Source organism: Coloeus monedula, assembly GCF_965178545.1.
Source record: "Coloeus monedula genome assembly, chromosome: 2".
In the NCBI taxonomy this organism is placed as follows: Eukaryota; Metazoa; Chordata; class Aves; order Passeriformes; family Corvidae; genus Coloeus; species Coloeus monedula.
In genome coordinates, this window is record NC_138782.1 from 94,877,735 (window position 1) to 94,905,564 (window position 27,830).

Genomic DNA, 27,830 nt, shown 5'->3' on the forward strand with positions numbered 1-27,830 from the left:
GGGCGTTGTTGAGTTTAGAATCTCAGTTTCGGGCTTACATGCCTGACTGACACTTTTTGAGTCAATGGTTCATTGCAGGGTGGCCACATCTGGGCTTGCAGATTTGATTCAGAGCTGTTCCTCATACACAGTTTTTAAACTGCAGAAGCTTGGAATTTTTTTGTAATATAATAAAACTGTATTTTCTTTTCATTTTTTCCCATCTAGTTTTGTATCAAGACCTTGAGAATAAAACACACATGGCACAGATCCAGACATTTTTTCAGATGCTGTTAGTTCTGCTACTTCATGATTACATCTCAGCTGAAGATGGGGAAACAAGAGCAAGTAGGTGTTAATTTTTGCATTTCAGATAAGTGCAAATTCAAAACATGCCTTGAATTTTTAGTATCCATTTTGGTGTTCACATGTACACTTCTGTTGATGGTGATTTTATTCCAATATAGTTTTCTTGGTGAAAACCCCATAATATATGAAAAATAGCTTCAATGTCTTACTTCTCCATTAGGAGGGGAGTATTTTTTTTGTGTGTGTGTCTTGGAAATGCTTAAGAGGGCAGATGGAACTGTAAAGCTCCAGTATTGATTTGAAATTGAATCTTGAGCATTTGCATTTTCATTTCTTCAGAGGTCATGTTCTGAATAGCTTAATGTTATGTGAGAAACTAAATAAGGAAGAATAAGTATTCTGTGAGAGGAAGCTGAGATAACTCCAGTTCTGGGACAGATCTTCTTGAATATTCTTCAAGATTAGCATCTCAAACCCCACCAAACCATTTTTTTACTCTAAATCTGGTTTATAGAAAAGAAAACATCTACCTGCTCTAGAAGGCTCCATCAAAATGAATACTCTGCTTTTAGCAGAGTCTAATTATATTGAGTCCCACCCAACTGAAATTAATCTGTGATTCATATCCCTGGACCACTGAGCAATGCACTCTGCTCACCCTTTGCTCCTTCTCCCGGTGTCTTTTCATCACCACCTGCATCGCAAAAGCATTTCTCCTGCAAACTGTGGTTGCTTTCAAGGAAGGTGAAATCTTGTCTTGACCAGAAGTGTCCATAGGCAGATTTCAGGATAAGGCAAAGCTCTCCTTCCTGTGGTGGAGCTGCAGATTTTCACAAAACAAAAGGACAGTAAGCCCCATGACCTCATGTGCCATGAGATCAAAATAATCCCTCCTGGTTTTGGCCATGTCCTTGGCATGTCATGTGTCAGTTATCAAAACTTCTTTCATGGTGAATGGAAGGCAGTTCCCTCCTTTGGAAAGTTATTCCCTCCATCTGAGAATGGGCATGTAGCGTGGATAGGAATGCCTATGTCTGTCCATGGCCTGTAGTTGGCAATTTAGCCTAAAAACTCAGTTTATGACTACAGCTAGGAGAGCTGAATCCATGCCTAAGTTATTATGCAGTTATACCGTAGTTATTAAATGCTTATGTGAGTCTGTATTCTGGAGATTGAGCTCATTCACTGAATACTTTTCTTCTGTAAAAATCAGAATATGCTACCAGCAACATTCAATTGAGATTCAGGATTTTGTAATACTAGTTCTGTAAATGCCATGTAGCAGTGTCCAAAGTCAATTAAAATGTATTTGTAAAAGGATTCTGTAATATTCAGAATATACCCTTCCTCCACAGTGTGCTTGGTTTGGAAACAAAAAGGAGTTTTTATGTTTATCATCTCTGCACATGATATGAAAAGACCCAATATATATTCATGTCTGTTTATTGAATGGAATACAGTTGCCAGCTAAGGAACTGAATTCCAGAATTTTTCATAGTTGTTTCTGGTGCTAATGTAAAAACCAGAAAATGGTGTGGTTTTCAGATACCAAGTTGGATCCGTGTGGCTTACACAAACAATCTTGCACAAGTTTGCCCTGATAACCTCTGCTAATTTTTTTTTATCTGGAATGTATTTCTCAATAAAGATCCTAATAGAAACACTAATTGATAGAGAAAAACATTTATTGTGGAAGAAGAAAGTGAAAGTGTTCAGTAAAATATTTGTTTGACTTTTATTTTTTTTTAGGTTGCAGAACTGCTCCAGCAGACTTAGTTTTTATCTTGGATGGCTCTTACAGTGTTGGCCCAGAAAACTTTGAAATAATCAAAAGTTGGCTTGTCAATATTACAAGAAATTTTGACATAGGGCCAAAGTTTATTCAAGTTGGAGTTGTCCAGTATAGTGATTACCCTGTACTTGAAATTCCCCTCGGAACTCATGAATCCACTGAGAAGCTCATCAGGGAAATGGAGTCCATACACTATCTGGGAGGAAATACAAGAACAGGAAGAGCTATTCAGTTTGCCTTTGACCATCTTTTTGCAAAATCCTCAAGATTTTTAACAAAAATAGCAGTTGTTCTCACTGACGGAAAGTCCCAAGATGAAGTCAAAGATGTAGCAGCAGAAGCAAGGAAAAATAAGATCACTTTGTTTGCTATTGGTGTTGGCTCAGAAATTGAGGAGGATGAACTTAAAGCCATTGCCAATAAACCTTCATCAACATATGTATTTTATGTTGAAGACTATATTGCAATATCAAGAATTAAAGAAGTTATAAAACAGAAACTTTGTGAAGGTAAGCGATTATAAAATATTTTTAGATGCACAAAATGTAGTTCTGTACACATATTTTTTCATTTCACAAGCAGAATACATGATTCATGCAATCTAAGGGACCTGATACTCTTCACCCTAATCTTTTGATTTTATTTGTGGAAATTCCTTCCAAAATGTTATTTTCTCTATCAAACAAAGAGAAAGATATATTTGGGAAAGATACAGTGTTTTAACACAGTAAGTGTTTAATTTCAATATCCATCCTTTTGCCCTAAGCCCGAATTTTTTTCATTGATAAAGTTTAAAAACACTAAAATATTTCAGCAATTCTCATAGTGCCAAGAATATAGGGTTTATTTTATTGATTTCTTTGTTGCAGCTGATACTCATGCATAATCCAGCATTTCTTCTAGACAAGTGAGAGGACAGACTGCCATTACAACAGGAGTACTTCTGAATATATACTTTTTCTAGTATGTATTGAAAAAGCCAGAAGAAAGACTGCTGGCAAAAATAATAAAATTGTAGAGTGGTTTGGATTGGAGGGGACCTTAAAGGTCATCTAGTTCCAACCGCGCTACCATGGGCAGAGACACCTTTCACTAGATAAAGTTGCTTAGAGCCCCATCCAACCTGGCCTTGAGCACTTCCAGGGATGGGGCATCCACAGCTTCCCTGGGCAACCTGTTCAAATGCATCATTGCCCTTACAGTAAAGACTTTTTTCCTAATACCTAATCCAAACCTACCCTCCTTCAGTTTTAAGCCATTCCCCCTTGTCCTCTCACTACATGCCCTTGTGAGAAGTCCCTCTTCAGCTCTCTTGTAAGGCTCCTTTCGGTACTGGAAGGCTGCCCTAAGGTCTCCCCACAGCCTTCTCTTCTCCAGGCTGAACAACCCCAGCTTTCTCAGCTTTTTTCCTACAGGAGAGATACTCCAGCCTTCTAATTAACTTCGTGGTTTCCTCTGGAGTTGCTCCAGCAGGTCCACGTCCTTCTTATGCTGTGGCCCCAGAGCTGGACACAGCACTCCGGGTAGGGACTTACAAGAGTGGAGATGTCTGGAGCTGTAGCAAGCTGTTATGATGTTTCTTAGAAGGTTTTTATGGAAGAGTTAGCCAAGACCAACAGTGTAAATTGACTCTGACTTCAGAATGCTAACAGCATTACTGCATTGAGTTTTCTGATAATTTTGTAAAACAATGGCTTGTATATATAAAAAAGATAGCAAATTGCTTCTAAGATGTATCACTCAGACTCTACTATGTCAGTGGTATTTTGTACATGTTTCATGATCAAGAATTTATGCAAGTCCTGTTTAAATTGTACCATATTTCTGCATTTAGTAAGAGTGAAAAATAGATTTTGTTTGCTCTCACTTTGAATATCATCTTCATTGAAAAAATATGGTGATACTTTTGTTGAGGATATTAATGTTTATTTCTTGCTACATTAAATGAAAATCTTAGTAATTCCTTGTGGCTGATGTAGTAAGGTGGTCAGTCCAAAAATTAAGTCATCTAAGTGGAGCTAAATTATTTAATAGAACTTCATGGAGGGAGAAATTCCCCTAAATAAACACAAACACAATAGTTTCTTTGAATAAAATTTTAGAAGAAGTGCCATTATATTTCATCAAGATGGATTTTCAGCTTTCAGCATCAAGTTAACTAGTATCCCTTAAAATTCAGCTGTGGTATTTCACATGATTTACAGCAGTAATCTGTGGATGTTGACTATTTACACCAAAGTGTACTTACTCTTTCACTTGAAGTGACCCTTTGCATTGTCTCCCTTATGTTGTGCACTTCCCTTCTGAGATGGTTCTCCTGCAGAGCAATCAAAGCCACTTGGCAGCTTCATTTCTAACCACAGTGTCTTTAGCCGGTGAACTCCAAGCCTGGAATTTTTATAGCTAAGTTGTGCGTTAATTAATTAATTAATTAATTTACTGGTTATCCTGTTGTTAACATTCACGTTGACTGAGGGAGAGGAAGTTCCATGAGGGCCGAGTAGTGGTTTGGCTGTGATCAACCACATGAAACTGCCTGAAAATTTTGCAATTCTTTTTTCATGGTCTTTGTGTAAATGTCTAAAAGATATGCTGGTTTTTACCCTATGGAGTTTTAAAATTCATTATTAAGTGAAAATAGATATAAGGCCACAGGGGCAGTATTTCCTTTCTGGACAAAGGAGGCTGAGGTTTGGTGGTTCTTGGAGCACGCATTGCTTTTACGAACAGGTTTGTGGGGGAAGGGCTCTAGTGTGCCTTTTGGGGACTGTAGTGTTTGTTTTAGAGTACATCAGAGGAAAAAAGACCTCCTGAACCTGTCAGCCAGAATGGAACCAGATATTTAAGGAATATTTAATATGTATTCTGAAAGTCAAATGTTCCTGTACTATCAATATTCTATAGCAAAAAAAAAAAAATTGTGTGTCAGGAAAGAAAACCCAATGCAGACCTCAGAAGTTTGTCTGGAGGATGCAGAGAAAACTTCCTTTGTGCCACAGACTGAGATTTAGCATAATGAAGTTATTTCACACTTTAGGAATGAAAATAAAGCATCTGAAAACTATGAAAACACTAGAAGGTAACAAGATTTCAGAACAGGCTAGAGAGTTGAAGTGACTGGTACTATGGACTGGAAATGCAACCCCATTTCCAACAGAAGACAGCTCTTAATTTTGCCACTGATTTCTGCATGCTGTTTAATGGCTCAGTTAGTTATCAAAATAATTCTGCCAGAAGATTATCCAGAAGACCCAAAAAAGATCTACTTGACTGGGAATTTTTTATGTAATTCATCAATGTGCCCCTGGAAAGAAAAAATAGTTTCTTAATGTGTGATTTTCAACATGCTTAATTAGTTTGGTTGGTATTGGTTTGGAACAGTTATTTTGGCCTTGATCCATAATAATGGCCCTCTTACATAAAGTATTCCTATTTTGGCATTAGTTTTTGATTTTAAACCAAATTTGTCATACTGTAACTGATAAGAGACCCTTGTGTTCATTTTCTTGTCAGTGTATATGTATGTGATTGTCTGTGATCTCTGTTAATTGTGATATGACCATTATCTAGCTTTGAAATAAATGAATTAAGAAAATAGGTCTGTGTCAACAATGCATACTAGAAAATAGCCTGAAAAAAAAGGTTCTGTTAGTCTTACTTAATATCCTAAGTATGTTGACTGAAATCTGTGTTTTGAGAAGAATAAGAAAGAAAGTTTTGTTGGACTGTGTATTTCTTTTTTTTTTTTTTGGAAGCATTCAGGAGGTAGACATTTGAATTTCCAAAATGCAGGCAGAGTTCTTGCAATTCTTTCTTGTACAACAGATAGATAATTTATTTTTGATTTGGAAGTCAGGTGTCATTTTGCTGTGGGGAGGAAAAGAAAACTAAGAGGAGTTTATGTGGCTTCTTGCTGCTGCCCCAAGTACCCGTGACATGTCCCCTTGGGATGGATTGTCCTTTCTCATGACAGACAGGGTGTACAGAAAATCAGCAGTTTTCTTAGAGCATATATATCCTGCCTCCCCTGCCAGAATGGGCTAGCTTCTGCCTGCTCTGTGGTTGGTTAGGAAGGGAAGTCATGTAGCATTTCTCATATTATGAAAAGAAGCCAGTCTAGACCTTTGAGCTGATAATTCCCTGGCACAGAGAGAGGAGTTTTCCAGCCCATGGCTGGTCAAGATGGAGATTAGAGAACTCTCCACCCCTTCTTTGGAATGTATTCCTAACCTCTTCCCTGTCTATGAACTGATGCTTTTCTGAAGAAACAGTGGGGAATGAATAATGATAATTTTTGTACACAATTTAGCATAATTTTAATAAAACAAAAAACTTCTTTTCATTGATTTGTTACCCTAATACAATGTTTGCTTCAGTATTAAGTTTCACTGTCCTATCTCTTTTTCTTTTTTTTGTTTGAGACAACTTAGGTCCACTGTTTTTGTGTAAGGATAATTAACCAGGATAACATGCAGCTAACTTACGCTTCCACAGAAAATATATCACACACTACTTTTCCATTGACAATAACTTCAGGCAGATTTCAGTGCAACAGACAAAACAGCTCAGAGTCCATTTTGAGTTAATTAAAAAAAAAAAAAAAAAGTCATAGATAATTCTACCTTTCTCCATTTTCAGACTAATTTTATAGTTGGGAGGGATGCTAAATCCAAATTGCTAGTGCATTTTGGAAATTAACATCTATAATCGTATATAATTTTGAAACCATACAATTTTAGAAATTAAATTCAATTATATTTATTAGCCAGATAATTTAATACCCTTTAACTACAATTACTGACATTTCAAAATAGTATGTGAATGTATTGGCAGTAATACATGACATCTTAGTATTTTTGCCTCAAGTCCCTGAGGATCCCGCATACCACTTCTCTCATGTTGTACTTAACTGACAGTTAAGTACATAAATAAATATGATAAAAAAACCTAGTTGGGTGGAAGGTTACTTTTTGGAAGTTTTAAGTCATATTTTGAACTATCCTTGCATTTGTTATTTTTCAGAGTCTGTTTGTCCAACAAGAATTCCAGTGGCAGCTCGAGATGAAAAAGGATTTGACATTCTTGTAGGATTAGGTGTGAAGAAAAAGGTTAAAAAGAGAATTCAAATATCAACCACTAATGCAAAAGCTTATGAAGTAACCTCACATGTTGACCTCTCAGAATTAACAAGGTATTGAATTTTATAAATATGCTTCTATATTCAGTAAGATTTTTTTTTTGCTTTAAATGAGAAGGACTTATTTAAAATTTATATGAATGTTCAAGTACTGTCTTCTTTTTTCCACCCTTCCCCCTTTTTTAGGAATGTGTTTCCAGAAGGTCTCCCTCCATCCTATGTGTTTGTTTCCACTCAAAGATTTAAAGTAAAAAAGACGTGGGATTTATGGAGAATCCTGAGTCTAGATAAGAGACCACAGATAGCAGTCACTATTAATGGAGAAGAGAAAACATTATCATTCACTACAACAAGTTTAATAAATGGCACACAAGTTATTACTTTTGCTGCACCTCATGTAAAGGTAAGGAGTATGTCACTATCATGATGGAATACTTCTTTAAGTACTCATTATTCCACTATTCCCCTCTTTGTGCAAACCAGTTTTATTGTTTTCTAGTATAATATGAAAGTTCTCTTTCAGTCTTTCTTCAGTAATTTCCAGTGAAGTACTCCAGTCTTGTAAGAAAGATTGTCTTAGCTGCAGATGAGACAGAGGAATGGAGGTGGAATGACCGCATTCTTGCATTTGTAGCAGGAATATGTGCAGCCCCAGAGATTGCCCTTCCTGCCACAGGGAATATTATTTAAGTGAACAGAGAGGGCTAATTCAGCAGACAAAGAATGGGAAAGATTTGCTGCTGGAGCACTTCATGGCCAAGTGGGTTTGACTTTTCTGGGAAGCGGAGGCCTGCATTCAAATCCCTACTCCAAATCAGGCTGAAAGGATTTTAAATAAAAATCCTCAGTGAAGGAAGGACTCCTATCCAAGGAATAGGTCTTAGCTACTAAGCTTTTTCTAGGGAGAGGTATTTTATCCTTCTGTTACTGGATGGAGAATTTTTTCTTTTTGTTTCCAAATTTCCTCTGACTTTTTATAATTATTAGTAGTCGAAATAATTTTATTTTTTTAAGAAGCTGTGTTAAACTTGATTTACCAGAAACTGTGAGAAAATTCAGTTTCAAGTCAATAATTAATTTGTATTTATCTATTTCTGGGAGCTGCAATGATCAATCAGTCTTATTCAAGCAGTCTCAGGTATCCATGAATTTCACCATGAAAACACAACTTTTGTGGGTTTTTTTTCTGTTGTGTTTCTCCATGCTTGCCTTGCTATTAAGAAGAACAATAATTTCATGGCTTTTTTAGAGCTATGTGTCTCTAAACACACTATAAATATCAATATCCTCTTAATTAAAATTTTTCTTTAATAAACCTTTATGATAATTTATCACTTTCATTGGAAAATGGAAATGTTATGTATTCTGATCTGTTGTTTATTTTGTCTTCTAATGAGAGCCATTGCAAATAAATAAAAATACAATCTGCAAAAGAAAATAAAATAGAAACAGAGGTGCTTTCAGAGGGTGTATATTATTAAATGAAGTATGCTTAATTTCTGTTTAGGTCTAAAAAAGGTGACAGATTTATAACATACTGAAAGATGTATGTTTCAGGTTATGAAATACGAATTTAGTGTGGGATTAATCTCTCTGCAATTCAGCTAGGCTTGGTTGAAGAGCTAGATTGTTTTTGAAAGCTTTAGAAGCCTGGGGTATTGTGAGAGTAATGCCTGGTTTGCTCATTGCAGTATTGGGATTCTTTCCACCAATAGCACACCATCTTTTCTTTCATAAGAGATTAAGCAGAAAGACTTTCAAGTACCAATTTGTTTTCAACATGATTGATGATCTGAGGTGTTTTGAGACATTATACCTCTGCTGAAAAATAGGCTTCTGGCTGCATATTTTTAACAAATACAGGTTTGAGCGTGTTCAAGGTAATAGACAAAAAAAAAAAAAATCTATGTGAGTCATAAAAGAATTCTGAAATAGGGATTGATTTGCACCGGTTGCCAAATTTTCAATTACAATATTACTTGGCAATACTTTATTTGCCTATACAGTTTAGAATTATTTGTATGGAAAACGTGCAACCTTGGTCATCTCAAGCATTAGCAGCAGTTTGATTGCTGAAGTGCAGTTTTATTGTTATTTAAATCGAAGGCATTTTTAAACAATGTTGTTTTCTTCGTTTTTCTTAGACATTGTTTGATGAAGGCTGGCATCAAATTCGTCTCTTAGTAACTGAAGACTTTGTAACTTTGTATATAGATGGCCAAGAAATTGAAACAAAGCCATTACATCCTGTTTTGGGTATTTACATCAGTGGCCTAACCCAAATTGGAAAGTATTCTGGAAAGGAGGAAACGGTACAGGTAGGCATACGCTAAAACTACAGTAATTCAGTAATTCTGCTGTAGATTAACATTGCATTGGTGTCTTCTCTTTTCTAGAGCTTACTCTTCTAACTTACAGTAGACTGAAATTCAGTATACAAAATTTTAATAGTTAAGAGAGAACAAAAATGGTCAGGAGGACTTAGAACAAGTGATGTATCCTGTGACATGGATGCTTAATTGGTGTCACTGATTTCAAGGACAAAATTGATGCAACGTGGTTGCCTGAATTTGGGAAACTGTCTCAAAGTAGGAAATTTCCTCTGTGCTTCACATTTGCATATCATTTCCTTCCATCAGGGTATGGGTGATGCTGGTAAAAGAGGAAAATTTTGGTCAAGTTTCTTTCTCCATGCTTTGCAGTCATGATAGTTTATGCTAGAAAAACTGACAGTGGTTTCTTTTTATTTGAGAATATACCAACAAAGCAGAATGGCACAAACTTTTGTTTACCTGATGCCAGTGTTTTTATTGGTTGCTTTTTAAAGATTTATGTTGTATATTAAACACTAAACATTAGGGATGCCTTCTGATGCTTCATCAGAATTTACTAATCCTACATCTAATACGAGCAGGTCTGTGCAGAAGCATCTTCCCAGGTCTGTTAAGGTAAAAAGAAAAAGGTTGGGTTTGCCTGTGCTATTAACTTGTTTCCTCAATGGTACTGGAAGCTGGTGTAGTTTGTGCTGCATGTGTTTGGATTTATTGCCAGTGAATATGGATGGTGATTTCTGCTATTTTTAAAAAAATTCTTGGATTGATTATTTTTGTTTAAATAATTTTGTTACAGTATGTTTAATTGGTTGCACATATGAATCATTGTGAGTAGCCTAAGAATATTTCTATCTATTTAATTGATTTTTAACTGTAGTGAACATGCAGACCTCTAAAGAGTCTTTTATGTTTTGAATTACAGTTTGATATACAAAAACTGCGAATCTACTGTGACCCAGAGCAAAATAATCGAGAAACAGTCTGTGAGATCCCAGGATTTGTGAGTATGATAGATGAACTTTTGAGGACTATTTGGCATTTTTTCACAAATCCCTGTTTAAAGCTGACTTAATGAAGTTTTAAAACAAGTTATACTACATTGATTCAGCTGGTGCAAACACATGCTTGTTACCTGTGAAATATCAAGTGACACAGACTTTGTCTGTTTTCAGCCTTATTTTTTCCCAAAGGTTTTTACAAGTTGTTTTAGTTTAGGTATTTAATGGTGTAAATTTGATAAATATATATATGAGTATAGAGGAATCTCAGCATCCTCTCTTAAAATTTCAGATTTTAAGCACTATAGATTAATAAAACTTCTAGGTTTTTTCAGTGTAAAATTCTTTAAATATGACTTTTGAACTTTTCTGATATACTCCTTGCTACTTGTCAGGTCATTTAATTTGTTAAATTTTGGTACGTAATCGGCAAACCTGTATTTCTAAATCACCTTCTCCTTTTAGAAATATCTATGATGAGGTCTGTGATAAATATCCCATTATCTGAAATGTTGCCAAGATTTCAAGAAGTATGTTAAAGATAAGACAGAAATAAAACCAGGATTCTATGATTCATGTGCACAATTAGGAAGTTTATGGGGACCCTTTGGCCCTTTCTTGGCCCTCTCTTTGGCCCTCTCTTGGTCCTCAATTAGGCACTGAAATGTAAAACATACACAACCAGATTTAGAACCCAGTCATGACTGACAGAGCCACATTTAAGCATTCAGTTCCCATCTCAAAGCATGAGCATGAGATTGATTTATACATGCAGATTAAAAATACTCTCCTTTGTTTGGTGTCTAAAACAAACTGAGCTAAAGATTATCTGCCTCCAGTGTCTTACTATATAGACCCACAATCCTCATGTTGTGATTTGATTTAGTATCATTTTGCTGGTTTGACAATAGAACCATTGAATGTCCAGCATCCAGATTTTATTTTTTCTCAGTCTGGCATGGATTGCCAGCTAGTCTGTTTTTCTTCTTTCTCTTTGGGGCCAGTGTGTCTATTGCATCCTTATCAGGGCTTTTTCAAAATTCACAACTTTCAGTCAAGCAGCAAGTAGGTGACTGGATAATTAGCTGTTTGGAACTCTGACTCTGTGTGTCAAGAACTAATGGGTGCCGGGAGACTTTTGTAAAATTAGGTTGGAATCTTGAAGAAAATAAAGTATTTGGCTATTTAACTGCACCACATCTTTTTGCTCTTTACAAATTAAAATAGGATATGAAAAGTAATCAAATGAAAAATATTTTGCATAAAGAAAGCAAACACTAAAAAGTCTGTCACATCTTATGTTCACTGCAATTTATCAAGGGAGTTGAAGCCAAAAGATTGCTTTTTGCCATTTTAGTTTCACTGGCTGTTGTTGTAAATTAAATTTGGACTTTACCCATGAAATTCTGGACTCCTTCAGAAAATAAAAATGTTGGATGATCTTCAAGGAGGAATATGTAGTTTGTGGTTGTATTCTGTCAGTGTGGTTGTGTCAGAGTTCCTGAAATGAGCAGAGGCTATATGTACTAATTACAGCCCAAATTAATCCCCTTTCCCAGAGATACCTAGCTGCATGGTAATTTTAAGCTCCTTCTGTGATCCACGGAAAATGAAAACTTTCTCTAGGGGTTGCTTAAGCTGAAAATTGAATACAGAGGAAGCACTCTCTGTCTCTGTGTGTATGAAATCTGCAGTGATTGCATGCATTAGAATACTCCTGTGGACAGTGCAGCTGATGGTGGCTACTAAACTGTTAAGACAGACAATTTCATGGTTGCTCTGCTGAAGTATTGGGGGTTGGATTGTTCTGTGGTACATACTGGAACAAAAATCAATTGTTAGCAGAGTCTAATGCAGTCACAGGAAAGCAAGAAAAAGCCAGCCTTGCCTCTGTGCTGCTCTGTGTTTTCCCAGATGCTGGATTCAGGCAGAGATCAGAGATTTCAGAAATATTTTGGTACATTCTCTGACATGAATGAATAAGCAGAGGAAATTTTTGATGAGAAGTTACTTCTCATAAAAGGTTTGACCCAAATCTAAACATTTAATGTGTAAATATTGACGTGGTTTAGTATTAATTGTCATTGTCTTTTAAAAATTGCTACTGATTACTCCCATTGACAGACCCTTAAACACAGTTAGCTAAATTAATTTCATATGCATGGATAGCAGCTGCACATAAGTCTCAGAAAGTCTAAAAATTTGAATTATAATTTCTTGATGGTTACAGCCCGTAAGTTATGATTGGTTTTGATAATGTTTCCAAATAAGTGGATTTTGCTTTTTAGAAATATTGCTATACTTTTAAACTGTGTTTCTTCTTGTTTCAGAATGGAGAGGTAGGCTTGATCCTAAACTACTCAAACTCAGTTTAAGGTAGTATTTGACTTTATATAAGCTTCTTAATATTCTAGGTAATATACACTTTGTTTTCAAAAGGGGACAGAGATTTGCTAAGTTTAAGAGTGCTGGACTTCCATTGCTTGAACTCTAGTCAGTAGAAAAATTAAAAAGAATTTTTGTTAAAAAACACATGTTTACTAGAATAAGTGGTTTGATGTTTTCCCCCAGTTGGATTTAATTGCTGCTGTTTGCAGGGCTGGACACTTGCAAAGGGATGGGGGATATACACAGTCAGGTAGCTGTTACCTGCATCGTGCTAATGGGAACTCCCTGAACCGGAGGTTATCTGAAGGCTTAATGTGACAGCTTCCCTTACCTTCCCTGTAACTCCCAACCTGTACCATTGCAAAGGAAACATGGATCTGCATTTTGATCAATCATTTGACCCCAAGAAAGAATTCCATTCAAAAAACGTCTTAAAAGGTGTCATTATTCTTGAAAATATGAGTAAATTGCTATGGAAAGTTTTAGATAATAAATACAAATCTGTTTTTTGCAGCTTGGATTCTTAAATTTTTGCCTTTCCATAGCTCTAAGAACTTTCTGGGTTAGGGTTGATGGGTGAAAAAGAATTCACTGAATCTAACTTCAACATATAGATTTAGTACAGATGTACCTATAAGAGATTTTACTTAGTAGCTCTCCCCTTGCCTGCCTTAGTAAAGCACTGAGGTTTTATGTGGGGTTTAATGGTGAGAAGTAAATATCACCAAAAAAAAAAAAAAAATCTAGAGGGTTATGTGATCTGCCGAGGTTTAGTGTTTACTGCTGCAGGGAGCATGGTTTGGAGGAGGTCACCTAATGGTCTTTGTAGGATAGGCACTCTTGGGACCAGGACTAGTGACCTCTAGGAGTCGGTGGTAGCAGGTGTGTCCTGCCTCTCCTCAAGTAGCTTCATAGTTGGGGCACATGCCTAGGAGGTAGGAGACTTGGGGTTTATCTTCTTTTCAGGCTTGCTATGCATGATAGCATGCCAATGGTTGGGATCAATATGCTATACTTATTTATTACATCATTTTACACTTTCTTAAATGAAATTTTTATATTTGAGAATTGATCACACTTCAAATTATGAATATAAATTAGCTAGGAGAAGAGTCATGTTGCAAGATTTAAAATTACCAAACTATATGACAAAATACTTGTGAAAAAAATGAAGTTACAGGTATCAGCCCTATATTGGTACTTACTTTTTTTATTTTTATCCTGGATAAAATGATTTCATGCATGAAAAGTAGTTGGAGGGCAATATTCAGATAAGCAGAAGTTCCATCTGAACAAGGGAGTGAATGCCAGGACCTAAGTGAAAGGCAGCCTAAGGAAAGTCAGCTTCATACAGTGTTACAATATGTTTGTTGCCTGCCTTTGGCATATGTGCTGATGGCTGTTTTCACTCTTGGTAGTGCATGAACGGTCCCAGTGACGTAGGCTCAACACCTGCCCCCTGCATATGCCCACCAGGAAAGCAAGGACCTCCAGGCCCCAAAGTAAGTCTCTGTTCTGTCTTGTTGAGCATATATGACCTGTGTTTCCTTGCTACTCTTCAGCAAATGATGTTGCTAATTGTTTGAGAACTAAATGATTTTCTAACAAAAGCCTTTTAATGGAGAGGGGTGTTTCTTCCTTCTTTGTGAAAGAATGAACTGGATGCTTACTGGCAGAGTTCCACTTTAGCTGTGCTGATGACCTCCTTTCAGTGTTGATGAAGAACTAAAATGAGAACTAGACCGAAGTTGCTGAAGTCTAACACGACAAACTTGATTCCCCAGTATTTTGCTTTAGTACCTTTCTCTATAACTGTGCTAAGCAGTGCTTACAGAATTATTTATAAGTGTAGAAAAAAAAACCCCAAATCACTTGTCTTTCATTAAGCAAATGGATAAAAACCTTCTCTGCTGTCATCATAAGAGGTTACAGTATGCTGTAGCTACCTCAAGTCAAAGGGCTTCTTGATACAGTGGAAAAGGTTTCTGATCAGGGAGTTGAAATCCACAACATAGAGATCATCATTATTTTTTAGTGTATTTCTGTGGTCTTTTACCTTTTTTATTCTCTTTTTACCATATTAGAGAAAAAGAGAGAGAGGGAGAGGGAAAGAGAATGAAGTATTTATAATTTTAAGAGAATTGAAAACCGCTTCCTGTAAAGTAAGAAGGAATGTGAAATTTCAGAACTAAGATGACCTATGCCTATTGCCTTACATGCAATTTTTCTACAATGCTAACCTATGACAATTTGTTTGGGGATAATTGAATAATACAGGTGACAAGATGGTGCCTAGCACAAAAGGCTGCAGAAAGTGAAAAGGAACGCAATTTAAGATTGAATAGGTTATCTCAGTTACAGTATTTATTAACTTTTGAATACTGGACTTTAGAATCATATGAATTTAAACTTAATTTTTGTTCTTGTGATATTAGTGGGGTACAATAAATTGAATTAGATCAAAGCAATTTAAAAATAGAAGTAACTGATATTTTAAGCTTTTCAAGTTAAAAGCACAAAATTTCACAGATAATAGTATATTTGAAAGCAAATTTATTTTTCTCAAATCCCAAATCTGGACTTCTTAATTTGGACAACAATAATTCTGGGTAACTTATTACTTGTTTAGCAGATGATAACTGTTATGCTTTTCAAAAGAGACATTATTCTATATTCTCTCATTTAGTTCAGCATTACACTTGTGTGGTTTATATGTGAAAAGATATTTTTTCACAGTCACATTGAAAACTAGTTTCCTGTTTCCCTTCTAATATCCTCCCTGTTTATAACAGTTCTGCAATTTTAACTGACCCACAGGTCTGTTGATGGTTGAGGCTGAAGAATCGGTATCTGCTTAACACTCCTGCTGAAGTAAAATGGTTTTATAGATCAAGTCTTACTGGATTTTGCTGAGTTCAAATCAAAGCTGTCAGTAAAATAAACAGAAAAGGTCAATACTCTAGGAGGATATGTTGAATAGGATGTTAAGTTCCTGCTGTCTTGCCATAAACATGAAGCCTTCGGAAGCAACTTTTCTTTTACTTTAACCTGGTCATAACAGTGATTATCAAAATAATTGCAATGGCTTTTAAGAGGAAATATCAAAAATATCTCTTTCAGAAAGCAATTGGTAGAGAGGTGTTTATTATTTTGCAGGTTTTAATCCTGTCTCTTGCCTTTTTAGTTTTTTTTATCTTAAGAATTAGGCTCAGCTAAAGCAAGTGAGAGATTTCTTCAGAAAATAACTACTTCATTAATGAATTCGTTAATATGGATTGTTTCATCTATTTGATGAAAAGTGTTTCTATTTCTGTCGATTAAAATGTTAAAAGACTTGAAAGCTTTTGAGTTGGTGAGTCAAATTTGTGCTGTAGCCATGTGTGGACTGACTTCTCCAAGTACTGCACAAGAAGCTGGGGAGAAGTAGGGGAGAATTTTCCCCAAAAAGATCAGTTCTTTTTCACTGTAGGAATTGCTCCTCAGTAGTAGGTCCCTGGGCTTGTAGAGACTGTTTTGTGTAATGTGTTAGGGTTAAGGTTCATTGTGCTAATTTTAAAATACTCTTATAATATTGAAATGCTTATGTATTTTGTGTGTTCACATGTTGCTTTTCCACAGGGTGACCCTGGGCAGCCTGGGAATCATGGTTATCCTGGTCTGCCTGGTCCAGATGGTAAGCCTGTGAGTACTAAAAACTTAGTCATATATTGTAAATGTAAAACTAACAGGAGAAAAAACATGGAACACGATTTTTGAAATTTAGATGATTTTGTCTCCATTCTTTGAAACTGTGAATGTCATTTAAGCACTATCTGCATGTAACAGCTGTATGACTATGTCAATGATACTATTTTTGTTTCAAGGAAAATACTGTAAGTATGAGTTAAGTACTGTTGTAAAGCAGAGAGCAGGCTATGTGTGCTCCTGTCGGTCTTTGCATTACTTTGCAGCAGTTATGTTACCACCTTCAGTCTTTACTCCTTAAAAATTTTTTCACTAGAAAACTCTTCAGGTCACCTAAAATCCTATCTGGTTTTTTTTAGGGCTTGCTGCTTGCTTCATGAAATTTCTCTGTAGGCTACCTCAAGTAGTCCATCAAAATATGTAGATATACATGAAAAATGTTAAAAATATAGATGTTTTGTAGTTCCAAACTGGTTCATTTAACAAATGGAACTGGTGATTCCATCTGTAAGCAGAGTTTAATGGGAAGAAAATAGGTGCTGAAAACAAGAAATGTAATTGTTTCTAAAAATTGAAAATTTCCCTGTTTTAAAATATGGGACTTGTATTGAAACCTGACCATGGTTACCCTGATGGCCCACATGAGCGGTGTGTACATGAATTTTTCATCAGTCCCACAAACAAATATCCTAATTTTTTCTGTGATATAAAATGTTTTTATACTTCTTAAACAGCTTTTGATAGCTATTATCTTCAGAGTTTTTTTGAACCAGAATTAGAGATGATAATCTGAATTGAAACATTCAATGCTTTAAAATACTGCGTTTTGATTTTAGACAATCCTGAAAATGGGGAAGTGTATTTAATCAGAATAGCTTTTCAGTCGAAAACTGGTGGTGCTAAAGCTTATGAAGAGCAGTTCTGATCTCCTATAAAAGACAGTTATACAAACTGTCTGAACCTGGAGTTGCATGGGAGAAGGTGTCCAGCACATGCTGATTTCTGGAAATAGATTTGCAGTATTGATAAGCATAGCAGGGCTGCCTTTAATCCAGCTAAGTCTGATATTTTGAAAAATAAAGTGATATCATGTAAGTTTTAATGAAAGCAGAATGGACTGGGTATTGGTAGGGAAATGTAAGTTTCTCTTCTCTCTTTTAACAAAGAGATTAAGACTTCGTTTCTGAAGCATCCAGTCGGCTACAACAGATTGTTTTAGAAACAATTTGTTATGACTCTTTCATACTTTTATGAACAGGTTTCCACTTCAAGGCTGTTTATCTTCCCATAAGCACTGAAATTTGTAACAGCATGAATAATGAAGGAGAAATAAATTGATACTGTAGACCTACTGTAATTTTGTAGTCTGGCAATTACGGCTTATTTTTTCCTGTGAGTCGTAGTGTGCATAGATGGGCATTATCTGAACATAAAAAAGGTAACCAAAAGTATCTCAGAATGTGAATCAAGAAGCCCCACTAAAGGAGAAATTGTATCACTTTGCTGAAGAACTTAGGATATTTGCAGTGTTTGCAGTTAAATCTTATAGCTTTATTAACTGACTAATGTTTCTGAAATATCAGTTGTAGTTTTTGCACTTGCTCTTTGTAAGGACATAATTGCGAACCAATTAGATCATCTGCAGCTCTGCCCAATACATTATTTTTCCTTACAGTATATTCTTGGGTGCATTCCACGTGGCTTTTTAGCCGTGAATGGTGAGAGACCCTTTAGATTCACTGTGCAGGAAAACAAGATTCCCCTCTCTGTCTTTTTCTTTCTATTTTACTTTTGTATTTGCTAATACAACTAGCACATTTTCTGTGCTGTCAGTGATTTTTTTTTGTTTGGGGAAACTTTGCTCATATGAATCTTTTTAGTTTTATGTCCTGGGGAACTCTGAGAAACAAGCTTTTAATTCAGACAGCACGATAGGCTTACAGGTAGTTGTGTAGTCAGACTTGTTTAATCAAATGGCTTTTGCATGAAAAGCTTTTCCTGCAAAGTCAGTCTTTTCTGTTCCCAAACACATTTTTATGTTCTTCTCTAAAGTCATTCCAGTTTGCCTATCTGTTATTAATTTTCTTGGAACAGTAGAACTGGTCAACAAAATGTTTCTTCCTCTGAGAAAGATTTTAGGCATGCATTTATATTACTATATGAAACTGAGCTTTAGAGTAAAACATCTAATAAAATTTAGTTTGCTGTTTGTGGGCTGGCTATATTATTTTAATACTTAAAGTTAGTTTCAGTCCAGAAAAGTTGAAAAAAATTCCTATTAGTATCTTCAGTCTTACCAGAACATAGTTGTTTACCTGGTCTTATCCAGTAAAATTGTTTGATCTAATAATTGGGGAAGTGAACATAAAGATGACTTATTTTCAATCATTTCTTAAATCTTATTTTTATTAGTTTTGTTTAGAGTATCTTTGTTTTTTCCCCTTAATTGCCACCTCTGTTTGTCTTCTGATAAATACAGAAAAGATCAATTAAAAGAACTGTAAAAAAGAATGAAAGTGAGAAGCATAAGTAATGAAAATACATTTTTTTCAATCAAAAATGTAATTCAGAACCTGAAATTAATAAATTGTGTAGTCAAGAGAAAAGCACTGATAAATAAGTGCAAGGATAAAACCAGTATTTGAATCTCAAATGGAACTCATTTTAATGAACATTATTAATCAGAAAGAAGCAGCTGGAGGGATTACTGGCCCTAGAAGCGCTCAGCAGCCTGACTGTGTGGTCACAAAGCCATTTTTTATTTCAAAGGATGCCTTTTTTGTCCTGGGGAAAAACTCAAGGGGAAAAATAAGTTATCAGAATCTGTGCAGTGATCACTTGTGGGTAATAGAGGTGATAGGTTATCAGTCTGCTGACAGAAATTTAAAAAACCCACTTATTTGTCAATTTTGAACTAAGAACCATGGAGCTGGCAAATCTGGACAATTTTCTAGTATTCCATCTAGTTTCATCCATGAATGTTTGGATCAATTTGCCTTGTTGTTATAGTATGTACAAGAAAATGAAATAAGAAATGAGAAAAAAACCAAGCAATTTTAAAAAAAAAATCTGGTGAGACTGACTTTACTGATACATGCAGATACAGAGTTCATAAGGTATCAAAAGCCTCACCTAATAAGTAATTTCTGATCATTCCAATATATTTTTTGAAGTATTACAGAACATTATTACAGCTGTATTACCTAGAGTTTAATATTTTGTGACCAACTAAAGGCCAAATCTTTTATGATGTATACATAACTATAATAGCAATGATGAACTATTTCAACAATACTTTTGGAATGAAAATGGATAATAGTTTCACGTATATATAGAATTTCCTGTGCTATTGGGTGGTTTGCCTGGGATTTAAGTTGTTACAAACTCCGCAGCTACTTTGTTCAGAAAACTTTCATAGTCAGAGTTGATAATTCAGCTGTGAAATGCTGCTCTCAGTTCCAGGAAAAGACATATTCCTCAGTAACACTGTGGCCTTGTTATTGTTAGAGGAAATCTTTTTGCTCTGTTCTAATCCAGTCATGTAATGGCTTCCCTGAGGCCTACAAGTCTGAAATTTGAGCGATGCCTGAGGCTGGCTTGTGCTGCAGGGACAGCTATAGAGTTCAGACAAAAGACCACATCACTACCTGCAGCAGATGCCAAAGGCAGAGGTTATGATAAGGATGAACATCTGAGCAGTGAGCAGGAAGTTAGACTCCCTTGGTACATCGTTGAATCTCCCAACAGCCTGAAGCTTGGGAACTTTTTAAGCTGGATTTATGACCTTTTATTTAATGATTTTGATGGACTGTTTTTTCCTCTGTGCTATTTGAGAACATCGTGTTTAGGGAAAATACACTGCTAGGGGCTCTGAGTTATGAAGGCCTTGGCAGATGATGGAGTAGCTAATGGAGGAAAGGGCAATGAATGCAGAAATAATAAACATGGTTACATGTCTGCATAGTTACAACAATTTCTGTTCTTTAAGATGTAATGTATTTTATGAAAAGAGTTTGAAGACGTGTCTTATAATGCTTTAGATAATTGTGCTTTAAAGATTTTCTGCAAGAATCTTCCACAAGAGGTCTGCAGACTTTTCAGGGTGTTTTCCTAACACCAAGTTAAATTTTCCTTTTGCAGTTGAATTCCATTATGCTTGGTTACATCCCCCTAAAGAGTTATTTTTAATTAGTGTTTACAGTTCTTGAATATCTTTAGACCGTTACTGTTGATCCTTGGTTCCTTCCCAGCCCAAGAAGTAAGCTTGCTTACTTCTCCCTTTGTCTTTCCCAAGTAATCCTGTGTTCATACCTTTGTTGTTTATGTTGCTCATTGTCTCCAAAAGCTTTTTATTAAGGGAGTATGCAGTGCGTTGTCATTGCCTTATCCATACAGCCTCTATTTTTATTTTTATTTTTATTTTTATTTTTATTTTTATTTTTATTTTTATTTTGTCTTACCAGATGGGATATGCCTACGAATGCTGTTTGAACTTTTGTCCTTTAGGTGTGCAAATGCATTGCAGATATACTTCTGAGGTTTCCTCTGCTATTGCACCCAGAGTTCTCTGAATTAGTACTTGTCACATGTCCTTCTTGCTCAATTTTTTCCCTTACAGGCAAACTAAGTTTCTTTTTCCAGTAAGGATGATGACAGTATTGCTATTTTTTTGTGGCCTTTATGTAAGTTCTTTGACCTAAGAAGTGTGTTCCAATTTTTTTTCCTTTGAATTATTTGTAAATTATTGCCTTTTTCTTTAAATTCCAAAGTTTCATTTTATCTGTGATTTTTTCAAATGCCCAGCAGTCTGGGACAAAACTAACCTCAAAGTCCTGCTATTTATCACTTTCCTTTTAAGGACTTTCAGGAACTAGAAGATGATCAGTACTGTTCTCACAACAGTAAACTGAGAGGGAAATTTTGTATAATCCTGATTTCAGATGAACTGATGTAAAATAATGAATAAGAATATAAACATTGTGCTGTGGAGTAGTGCTGACTGACAACATTGATGAAACATTACAGGAAGGATTCACGTTAAGACACATACATTTAATATTTAAATGGGTACAGAGACACAGGGTGTCTAAATTCTCATAATAGTCAACAGGTACTTAACATATACCGCAAAAGATATGGGATTTTTATGCTGTAAGGTATTTTGTGTTGCCCACGCTGCAAGACAATTAATGTCTCCCAAATATTTTGTGCCACTGTCTGCTAACACTGGGTGGGTATCTTAAGAATCTCAAATGGCAGGAGCTGCCTATATTTAAGCAACTGGATTATAAACCGAGTGTCAAATTCAGAGGTAACTGTAATACTTCTCATGCTATTTGTGTGTCTTTGGAAAAGTTCATGAGAGAATACCAAGCCCAGATAAAAATGATTATTTTTGGTGGTAAATTTAGTGTGTTCATCCTATTTGAAAGAAAACCTTCAGTCCTGAACTCATCAATTGAAAAGGGAATTTTCCCTTCTGTCCCTTTTACATAAAATGGCAGCTATGGCATTGCTGTTCTTGCAGCTTATGTATGTATGCCACCCAGGTACTCCTACTGAGGGCTTTGTGACTAGGGAAAGAGGATTTGAGCTGACTTTAGTGCAAAAAACATGTAGGCACTAGCATGTAGATTCATGATCCATAATCCATACTGCAGAAGGAGTAGTGATACAAATATACACTCAGTTTTTATGAAATCTGTTTTTTTTAAATTATATTTTATTTTTATTTAACTTGCCTGAACAATTGCTATGTTCTTTGTACCAGATAGTGATTCTAATTTTTGTGACTTTCTGTGAATTTCCTTTTGAGTCTTCTCTCTTCCAGCTTTCCATTAAAAGAACGCATTGACATTGTGTTTGATTTGTATTGAAATCACAATATTGAAATTACAATATTTAGCCCTGAGCTAAATGTGCAGTTTTGTAAGCTGAAAACTCTTTTGCTGTCCTCCATTCATCTTGAGATTTTGAAATTCAGTTCATCCAGGAAATTGTCCTCTTCTACTTCTTCCCCTGCTCAGTTAGAGGGAGAGAGGAAATTGCATTACAGAGATCTAAATTATGAAATGAAGTTTTATTTGTATAGAAGTATATCCTACAGAAAGTCATACTTTTTGTTTGTTTGTTTGTTTTCTGTTTTTTAGAAGAAAAATGTAGATAAACTTTCAGAGGCATTTTTTGATTTGGTGAATTGTTTCAGCTACCCAGGAGGCCTATATGCACTCTGGGAATACTATACCATTTACAGTTAAAGCTGATTTTGCTAGAACTGCCTTGAGCGCTAAAAGTAAAATGCTTGATAAAGGATCCATGTATGACAGAGACCTAGAATTCTGTTTACTTCTGTATTAAACATTACCAGCTGGCTCATCGGGCAACTGCTCAAATGTCTTTTGGGAAGAGGGCACTGCAAGGACTCTCTTGTATCTAACCCAGCAAATAATTTTAGCTCTGTTTATTATTCCTAGGAAGCTCTGACTGATTTAAAGAAGAAATCAGACAAACACATTGTCTCCCTTGTATTGAAAAGGTTCTATTAGCTCCTTTTTACCAGTGTGGAAATCACCCCAGGAAATTTGGTGCTAAGGTTTTAAGATTGAAACCCATTTGGAAATAGGATTATTACTTCTCTCAGTTAAAATCAAGATCAAATTCTGGGTGTTTGAAATTGGATAGCTCATTTAATGGGATTTATCAAATTTAGTTTTGTCTGCCTGTTGAAGTGTCTAAATCAAATAGCCTCAGAGTATTACAGAACAATTTCTCTTCTTGTTTTATATGTTTTCTCAAAAAAATCCTCTTGGGTAGCTCATTTTGTCCACTGCAAGGACATGTTTTCAAATGAGCTATGTAAAATTCTTATTCTTCAGTAACTTGCCTCTCTTAAAAGATTCTTTAAAGTCCTTGTTAATTTTGCATGAAAACTGGCTGTCTTTGCTGTACAAGTTGAATCAAATCTATCAAAACACAGACGTGTATTTTGGATTCTGTAAAGGTTCTCTTGTTCTGCCAGTGTTGATTTCTAGTAAAGCATTCCTGAAATTCTCTTTTCAACTCATGAATTATTTAGTATTTCTTTTTGTAGTCCCAGTCATTCAATTTTTTTTTTATTTGTATAGACTGTTATATACCTTCCAGTTCATAGCTAAGTGCTTAGTATCAAGAATGGAATTTTTATTATTTAGAGATATTATAAAACTAGCTGCATAATGTATTAGAACATACCTTGTTTGTTAAAGCTTATTTCTGTAACTGGATATAAGCCTTTAAAAGTCCTGGGACATTTCAGCTATTTTTCTTAGAGAGAAAAAAATGTGTCTATGTATGTGGATTAATTTTTTTTTTTCCAGTGGAAAATAAAACAATATGTTTGTTGTGCTTTTGTGTAACAATTCTAAAATAACTGATTTTAGCTAAAGGGTGGAGGCTGAGAACTTCAGCTGCTGATATGAAAGCTTTTGAAAGCTGAAATCTAAATCCCAAATGTACAATTGTGATAGCAGTTGCTAAAATCTGTGACCTAAAATTATGGTTTCTGACAGAAGTTCTCTAGTAAGCAGGAGGATTGATTTTTCTTTAAATGGGTGTTTGGAAATTTGTGTTTGTTGCTTTTGAAAAGTCACAAGTCTTGGTTCTTTTCCTTAGGGATACCAGGGATCAGCAGGAACTCCAGGTATCCCAGGAACTCCAGGGATTCAAGTAAGTTTCTATTTCATTCCTAGAATTTGAATATCTGAGAAAAATCCTGCCAGGTTTCTCTCAATATCTCTTGTTTGTCATTGAGAGTTGAGGTGTGGGGAATGAAAAGGGCTCAAGGGGTGTAATGACATCAGAGGCCATCCTTGGGTGAATTGCTTTGAAATTCGTATAGCTTTGGGTTTGAAGGTAGGCTGACAATTAGACTGAAAATCTAAACAGTGCTAGGTAAGGCCTCTAGAAGATGGACTCATCTGCAGCTTAGACATTTTTGTCTTGATCCAGAAGCCAAACAGTAGTTCCTTCAATTTTTCTGTGATCTGAAGTCTTGTCATGGTGATGGATTGCCCACAATTCATGTATTCAAAACAAGGTTTGAGATAAAGCCCAGAGCGATGGAAGAGAATTATTTTTCATTGTTGTATTAATTTAGTAGTCCTTACTGAGACAGTTATTGGAAACCTGTGCTGTATTTTACTTTTGGCATGATCCAGTCTGAATGACAGTCAAGGATTTACTCATTTATTGAATTAAGTATCTGAGAGCATGCTGGGGCCAAGAGCAAGCCTGCAACATGGCATACATGAAGGCTGTCTGACAGAGAATTGAAAGGGACATCTCTGGGCTAGTACAGGCTGTGTGACATTCCTTTTTTCCTGGTGTGGTCCTTGGTTAGAGCAAAAAATTGTTTCGGTGTTCCTCAGTCATGGGTTATGACAGTGTGCCATGTTCATCCATGCTGGGTACACATTGCACTTAGTTCTGCTTTTGTGTCCAGTTACCAAAAAGTTGGAATCAGGCAGCTGATACATTGGGTCTCTGGCCCATGTTGTGTTACATTTATGTGTCTCATTATGTATCAGATTGTATTTGTATTTGAGCTGGTGTTAATTTCTTTCTCAATCTAGGGACCTCGTGGCTTGCCAGGTATCAAGGGAGAACCAGGAAAAGATGGGGCAAAGGTAAAAGAACCCAAACAAGTATAATAGATAAAAGGATTTTATTCTTACCTTTTATAATTGTTGGTTGGAAAGGAAATAGTATCAGTAATTTTACATGAGTGTTCTGTGAGAATTGTTTACTAAAAGGATAATAAGGAAAGAATAAGAATCCTAAATTTAAACTCTGAATCTGGTCTATTTTATTTAATAAAGTTTATATAGGCTTTAGCACTGCCAGTAACAACTTTATTGCACTGAATAACATATATTTAGGAAGTGTATCTAAGTATGGGTACCTGAAAGCACAATACAGACATCTGTCAGAATGGTTTCTTTTTAACTCTTTTCATCCTTTTTCTCTTTAAGTGAGTATCCTGATAACCTAGGTAGGAATTCCTGGATGGCACTTTTTATCAGGAAACACTCACTAATTGGAACCAAAACTTTTTGTGGAAGATTCTAGCTGAGGTGTAGCCAGTAGCTTGGAGCTATAGACAGATGTGGAACCTTATATGTAGCTCCATTCTGGTAATCAGGATAAACTTGACTCTGAATCATCTGCATACACAGTGAATAAACTGCCCATTGGGTATTGGCAAGTGTCATTGATATGTAATTATCTGTGTCCACCCTTCTCTCACTTTTCTGCCCTACATTTAGAAAAAGTTCTAAGCTGATTGTGATGACAATTATTTTGGTTTTGGTTTATTAAAACTTCAAAGCCCTTTCTGTAAAACAAGCATTCATTTTCCCAACAGATCTTAGAATTTCTTTCTACAGTTCCCAATAAGCAGGTCCTTAAATTCATCACTGTTCAGCAGAATTCTCAAATTCATGGTTAGAGCTGAAAAATTGCTTACGTGTTCTGTGCTTTATTCATCTCAATCGAATTGCTTTTAGAGGTTAATCTAGTAGATCAGCCAGTATTGGGCCATGTGTAGAAGTTAAGATGCTGCTGGTGAAAAACTCTAATTGCCTGGCAGTGCAGGGTTGTGACAGAATATTTCCTATTGCTCAGTCTAGCCTTGTTTAAAATGTGCCAAGAAATAGGACTTCCCCCAGTCTTTTAGAGAACATTTCCATTGTAAAATAGGTCTTGCCGTTAGAATTTTTTTCCTGGAAATTCAGCCCAAATTTTCATCTCTTTATTTCACCACATTACTTGTAAAGTTTCTCTAGTAGCTGATTTAAAACTGTTTCAATTTCCAAATGTTTTAGTTTATCCAATAATTGAACCACCACTTCTGAGCAGAAATGGAGACTCCATTCTTTTTCATTAAGAAGCAATGGATGCGTGAAGTGTTAATTTTATAACCTTTGCTGATTTTTGAACTCCATTCCATTGTCTGCTTTTAATATTTATTTGTTGAGAGAGATTGTGATAGCATTAACCCACTATCATTCCTGTGGTCATGTTCCTGCCTACTGCAAATATATGACAGGCCTCTCCAAATCTGCTTAGGCATGAATGGCTTTGATAAACATCACTGAGACATGTCCTGGTTTAACCCTTGTCTTAGAATTTGAAATATTATATGAAATAACTTTCTAAGCATAGTTTACTATTCCTCCTATATGACTGAAATATATTAAACAAATAAAAATATATTGTTCAATATAAAAGTAGATATTAACAGGAAGAAAACATTCTGGTTGTCCAAAAATGATTTTGTGATTAGCTGTTTTCTCATGCGAAGTAGATCTTGTCTACTGAAACAAGTAACAAGGATTGCTTTTATTGTTTCAAGTCAAGTAGTGGCAAGTTGTAATTTAGGGTTTTGTTGTTATTGCTCAAGGGAACTTGCAGACAAATTGTCAGTTAAATTTCAGTACCAACAGCAAAAGTTTGGAATTCCTGATATCTGACACCTCTGAGAACAATAAAAAGAACTGATATTTTGCCTTGTCTTTTCAATTGCTAACTGCTTTTACCTAAGTGGATTCTTTCTTCCCCTGAAATGAGATCTCATTTGTCAAATTGCCATTTCTAAGTGTATTTTGATTTAATTTTGTTTCTTTTTTAGAGAAGGTACTTAGTATCTTATTTTTTAATACTTCACTCATCCAGAGTAAGCTGGTAAGAAATTTCATAAGGTCAGTAGGTCTTCGATATTTTCAGTAAGAGCTAGAAGCAAAGCCATTCCAGATCTAGGAAATTTCCTTAATCTTTGGGAATTAGGAAGGGATGGTGGAATTATCATAGCTCCTACAGAGATTTTCAGGTTTTTTTCATCTTTTAAAACTAAATTGCTGCTTTTGAACCTCCATAAGACTTACTAAAAGATTACAGTAAATTTAGTCTAAAATTTAGTGATTAAGCTTTTTCTTTTATGTAATGAATTTTGTTTAAAGTTCAAACATCTCTTATCAGTCATCATACCAATGTTAAGAAGGTGATACAGTGATATATTGCATCTTTCCACTATTTGTTGATCACAAGAATATGAATGTTATTATAGTATATTACCACTATTTTGATACAAAGACTTAAAATATGTTTGCTATTTCAGGGTGACAGTGGACTACCTGGTTTTCCTGGATTACATGGGATGCCAGCACCAAAGGTTG

The 27,830-nt window shown here is 35.4% G+C and overlaps 1 protein-coding gene across 2 annotated transcripts in view; it reads left to right on the top strand.

The window, feature by feature from the left end:
- Nucleotides 1-239: 239 nt before the first annotated feature.
- COL21A1 (collagen type XXI alpha 1 chain) overlaps nt 240-27,830 on the top strand; it is a gene marked incomplete at both ends in the record, with an annotated part of 70,117 nt that continues 42,526 nt past the window's right edge. Inside the window, 12 exons of one of the 2 annotated variants that reach the window (XM_082302445.1) lie at nt 240-327; nt 2,038-2,589; nt 7,103-7,271; nt 7,404-7,620; nt 9,362-9,535; nt 10,473-10,550; nt 12,879-12,887; nt 14,355-14,438; nt 16,555-16,617; nt 24,271-24,324; nt 25,230-25,283; nt 27,773-27,826. In XM_082302445.1, coding sequence (XP_082158571.1) covers nt 240-327; nt 2,038-2,589; nt 7,103-7,271; nt 7,404-7,620; nt 9,362-9,535; nt 10,473-10,550; nt 12,879-12,887; nt 14,355-14,438; nt 16,555-16,617; nt 24,271-24,324; nt 25,230-25,283; nt 27,773-27,826 — 1,596 coding nt within the window. The remainder of the gene's footprint in view (nt 328-2,037; nt 2,590-7,102; nt 7,272-7,403; nt 7,621-9,361; nt 9,536-10,472; nt 10,551-12,878; nt 12,888-14,354; nt 14,439-16,554; nt 16,618-24,270; nt 24,325-25,229; nt 25,284-27,772; nt 27,827-27,830) is intronic. The other variant, XM_082302444.1, reaches the window with a different exon arrangement.